This window comes from Eublepharis macularius, chromosome 6 (genome assembly GCF_028583425.1).
Source record: "Eublepharis macularius isolate TG4126 chromosome 6, MPM_Emac_v1.0, whole genome shotgun sequence".
Classification (NCBI taxonomy): Eukaryota; Metazoa; Chordata; class Lepidosauria; order Squamata; family Eublepharidae; genus Eublepharis; species Eublepharis macularius.
The window spans coordinates 34,073,639-34,078,328 of NC_072795.1; the positions used below are offsets into that span (position 1 = coordinate 34,073,639).

A 4,690-nucleotide genomic window follows, 5' to 3' on the forward strand; every position below is an offset into this window, starting at 1 on the left:
AGTGAAGACACAAGTAGAAGGGAGCTCTGGCTCTCAAAAGCTTACACTCTGAAAATCTTGTTGGTCTCTAAGCTGCCACTCAACTCAAATCCTGCTGTGGGAAAAATGTGCCTTATGTGTTTGGCGTAAATAAGTATTCCTTGCATGAGAGTGATGCACAGAGGCCACCTGGGAAAAGAAGTTAAGTCTTTCCAAAATTCCCCTGCTGTAGAACCTACAATAAACTAAGCTGGTTTCCAAACAGAAAACTACAGAGCTACAGAATGCTTTTGTCATTTATTGAACGGATCCACACTTTCCCTCCACTTCCTGTTTTTCTTGTGTTTCATTTTTATCCCACCCTTCCTCCACGAAGCTCAGGGCAGCATATAAGGCTTTCCCTCTTGTTTTTTATCCTCACAACATATCTGCAAGGTAGATTAGGCCATGAGGTAGTGAGTGGTCAAAGTACACCCTGGCAAAGTGAGGATTTAGACTAGGACTGGGATACTAGGGGTAGATACTCCAACTTCCTCTCCTTTCAAGCTCTTCCTTAACTGTTCCTCTTTCAAAGTTCCTTGAGAAAATAGCTAGAACCATTCAACCCACCCCCTTTTGTAGAGTATGATATAAGTATCTGAAACAGGACAGCACAATTGGTTTCTAGGTACCTCTACATCAAGAACCAACACCAATGCCATTTTCACATTATAAAATACGTGCATCCTCATAAAAGTATGGGCTTGCATTATGGCTGCCAACAGCCTGGGGGGGGGGGGGAAGTATCATGTCCCCTTAAAAGAGGCTCAATGGGATGTTATTTACCAGGTGATGTTATTTACCTGTATGCCAGGAAAAACCCATTTCTCCATATTAAGCCTCTACTAAAGGGGCAGAGCATTTTTTCTCTAGACTGTTCACAAACCTGACTTCTATGGGTGAGCCCTGAGTGAGCAGTCTTTAATTTCTTGTAATGAACACTTCTTTTCAATCTGCTAATGGAAACACCAGTGTAAGAACAATTTTGCCCTTAACGAAGCATAGTATGTCACAAGTGAAGCAAGATCACCTCCTGTTCCCTAGTAAGGGTTCAGAGACATATGATTTTAAAATGAGCAATGCAATCCCAAGAATGTTATTCAAAAGTCAGCCTCATTGAGTTCATTGGCATTTGCTTAGTTTTACAGTGTAATCCTAAACACAGTTACACCTTTTTAAAATCCCACTGTATTGTAACTAACTCTGTTTAAGATTGCACTGTTGTTTTTCCAGAGGTTTACAATGATTTATTTATGAGTATTTGCTTAAGGCTAAGACCTAACAACCTGCAGTCCTCCTGAGCACATTCTAGTAAGACCTAGAGAAACTAGTGGGGCATGCAGTAAACATGGTTTGGATTATGCCACACAAATAATTAAATGAGAACCCTAACCTTGCAACCTATTTAAAATATGCATTCCTAAAATCACAGCACAATTTAGAAGAACCACCAAACCAGAAAGGGAGATCTACTTATGGAACAGATCTTTACTCTCACATCCTCCTGTATTCCACAGCTCCTGGAGATTAACCCTCAGGAAGAGTGTTGGGGAAATGCATCGGAAATCTATAGAAATTCCATGATCTCTGTGGAAGAGGAACTTCTTTCTAATAGGGCACCTTCAGATTCAACCCAACACCCTTATGAACAAAGTTAACATTAGCTATACTCTGGTGACCTAGTTCCCTCATCATCTATTCTATGCAGAATTATTTGTTCTCAATGACATGTCATCTACTGTGATTGCAGATTTAATTACAAATACATGTTTTAAGAAATCCACAAAACTTGCCATTTTTAAAAAATGAAAACTGTATTAAAAGATTTTAAATGAATAAAACATCTATTAAAGGTATGTCTGGAATTTAAAGTTACAGTTAAGGAGATTTTGTTTTCCAGGTACATCACATTACAATTCTTTTTGTTGCTGGTTGAAGGAACGTCTTACAAGGAACACAAAAATGAAAAAAAAGCTACTAACCTTGAAACTTGAATTAAAAGAAACCCTTTTATTAAAAAAAAAACTTTGAAAGCCATGGAAGCTATACTGACTAAAAAGACTCAAATGGAAAATAGGAAATTAATTCCATTGACAATAGGCCCTTTTGTTCTGGCTTGGTCACTATGATTACTGAAAGGAAACCGTGGTGTTTTTTTTTTTTAGAGTAGATAAATGGACGGTTGGAGCTTCCATAGAATGGCACTGGTTGAATTGCTGTTTTGAAGGCACTCTACTGACACAGGGTTGCTGTTGGCCCTGCATCATGTTTTAGGAAGTCTTTGTACTTTAGAGAGATAGTTGTCACAATCAGTTATTGCCACCCGCCCCCCCCCAAATTAAATTAAACCATCCCCATTGCCCTCCCCTCCAAGCCAACCCCCCCAAAACACACACAACTTAAAAAATTGTGCAGATCAGTAATGTTTTCACAGCTGAATTTTTTTTAAAAAAAATCAAAACCACAAATAAATGCTCTCCATCCCCTCCCTTTCGATACAGCAGGTAAACAAAATAGAAGATTTCACAAGTAAATCAGCAGACACTTTTCTGGCACCTCACACACTGTATTGGCATCAGCAGTGTCATTAATGTCCCAGGCAGTACACGTGCAATACTTCGTCCGATGGGATAGGCTTGGTAACAAGTATTCCAACTTTGCATAGAAATCTCCTCAGAATCAAATTTCCTAGTCACTGGCTGAAGTTCAGACTGACAAATGGGAGGGCTGGAACCTTTCCCCCACATGCACAAACTTTCTTCCTTCGCTGCTTCTCTTCATTTCTTATAGGTGTCTGTGTGTTTCCAATCTTCCAGTTTTTTTAAAAACCGATCTCTGAACTCCCTTCTCTCTCTCTTGGCTGCAACACACGCACACAAACTTTTCCTACCGGTTATCAGTCGCCAATACAGCCATCTGCCAAAGAGGTACTTACAAGAAATAAGCGACAATCAAATTGATGGCACGTACATGCGGAAAGCGCCACATTTCCCACGAGGTTGGGTTTTTTTCTTGTTTTCGGCCAGATGTTAACGAGAGACGACGCACACACCCATGACACCCGCAGCAGCAACAGAAACCGTAACCTAAGAAGGAATCCTGGCGCGATGCGGAATTTGTTTCAAAACTTGAATTTTCACAGGATGACACTGGTCGCCCGCCTTTGCGCGGCTCTATTTTCTTTTTTTTTGTAAACCTTGATTTAATTTTTTTTAACAAAGGAAACCACAACCTAAAACGCCGTGCGCGCGTGGGTGCCTCCTTTCAGAGGATCACGCAAGAAGAGCAGCACTGATCGTCCCCGTTGGGCTGGGAAGCGTAGTTCATCTGCCGGACGATCTCGGCAAAGAGTTCGTCCACCGAGGCTTTGTTTTTGGCCGAAGTTTCCATGAAGGGGCAGCTCCACTCCTCGGCCAGCGCTTTGCCTTCCCCGAAGGAGACCTCCCGCTCGCCCTCCAGGTCCACCTTGTTGCCCACTAGGATCATGGGCACTTTCTCGTACCTCTTGACCCGGATGATCTGGTCCCGCATGGGCTTGATGTCCTGGAAGCTCTGCTGGTTGACCAGGCTGTAGACCAGGATGAAGCCCTGCCCGTTCTTGATGTACAAGTCCCGCATGGAGGCGAACTGCTCGGTGCCGGCCGTGTCCAGAATCTCCAGCACCGACGGCGAGGAGTCCACCTCGATCTCCTTGCGGTAGAAGTCCTCGATGGTGGGGTCGTACTTCTCGATGAAGGAGCCCGTCACGAACTGGACGGTGAGCGCCGACTTGCCCACCCCGCCCGAGCCCAGCACGACCACTTTGTATTCCCGCATGGCTCCTTTACGCACACCCGGGGCGGGCGGGCTGCGCGCCTGGCTTCCCTTGCTGGGGCTCTGCCGAGCCTCCCCTCCCCACCCGGAGGGGAAAAAAAGAAGAAAGCCGAGAGGGAGGGAGGGAACCAGGCAGAAACCGCCCCCCCCCGGCCGAAGAGGAGCCTTCCTCTCGTTTCCTTTCTTCTGGGCCGGCGCTGGGAAGGCACGGCGCTCACTCTGCCAGAGGCGGCGGCTTGGGAAAGGCGAGCGCTCGCCTGCGAGGAGCAGCCAAGCCCCTCCGGCACGGCCTCAGCAGCTCGAGGAGGAGAAAGGGAAGCGGCGGCGGCTGCAGCTCAGCTGGGCACGGAGGCGGCGCGCGCTGTTTCCAAATGCGCTCCAGCGGCAGGAGCGCCTCAGCCAGGCGCGCGCGGCACGAGCCCCACGCTGGCTCCCTGCGCTCGCGCCGTCCATCCTCCCGCCGGCGGCAGCCCCAGAAGAGCGCGGGCAGGCGGGTGCGCTCAGCTCTTCCCCCGCTCAGCGCGGCTCCAGCTCGGCTCCCAGCCCCTTAGCGCGAGGGCGCACCCCAGCCGCCGCCACCTGAATGGGGGGAGGGGGAGAGCGCGCCCACGCCCCCACCCGGCCGGGTCCCGCCCCTCCGCTCGGGATTGGCTGCCGTTCGCTTCTCGTCAATCAGCCCGCCCTCATTGGCCGAGAGGGTTGACTTCCTCGTGGGTTGGCTAGCGGAGAAAGGCGATTGGCCGGAGAGCAGCTGGTTCTCGCTTTGCCTCTTTTCGTTCTCTGCCCCCGCTCCTTGTTCTCTTCCTCCGCTGAAAGAAAAAAGTTTGTTGGCGGATAGTTTGGAAGAGAGCGCGAGCTG

The 4,690-nt window shown here is 47.8% G+C and overlaps 1 protein-coding gene across 1 annotated transcript; it reads right to left on the reverse strand.

Moving 5' to 3' along the window:
• Positions 1-1,819: 1,819 nt before the first annotated feature.
• RAP2B (RAP2B, member of RAS oncogene family) lies at positions 1,820-4,394 on the reverse strand. Its single transcript, XM_054984026.1, has one exon. The coding sequence runs from the start codon at positions 3,832-3,834 to the stop codon at positions 3,283-3,285; it is 552 nt and encodes a 183-aa protein (XP_054840001.1). The 5' UTR covers positions 3,835-4,394; the 3' UTR covers positions 1,820-3,282.
• Between the last annotated feature and the right edge of the window lie 296 nt (positions 4,395-4,690).

What these genes read in the sequence shown, in the direction of transcription:
- RAP2B (XM_054984026.1), bottom strand. Translation starts at nt 3,834, where the DNA reads ATGCGGGAATACAAAGTGGTCGTGCTGGGCTCGGGCGGGGTGGGCAAG.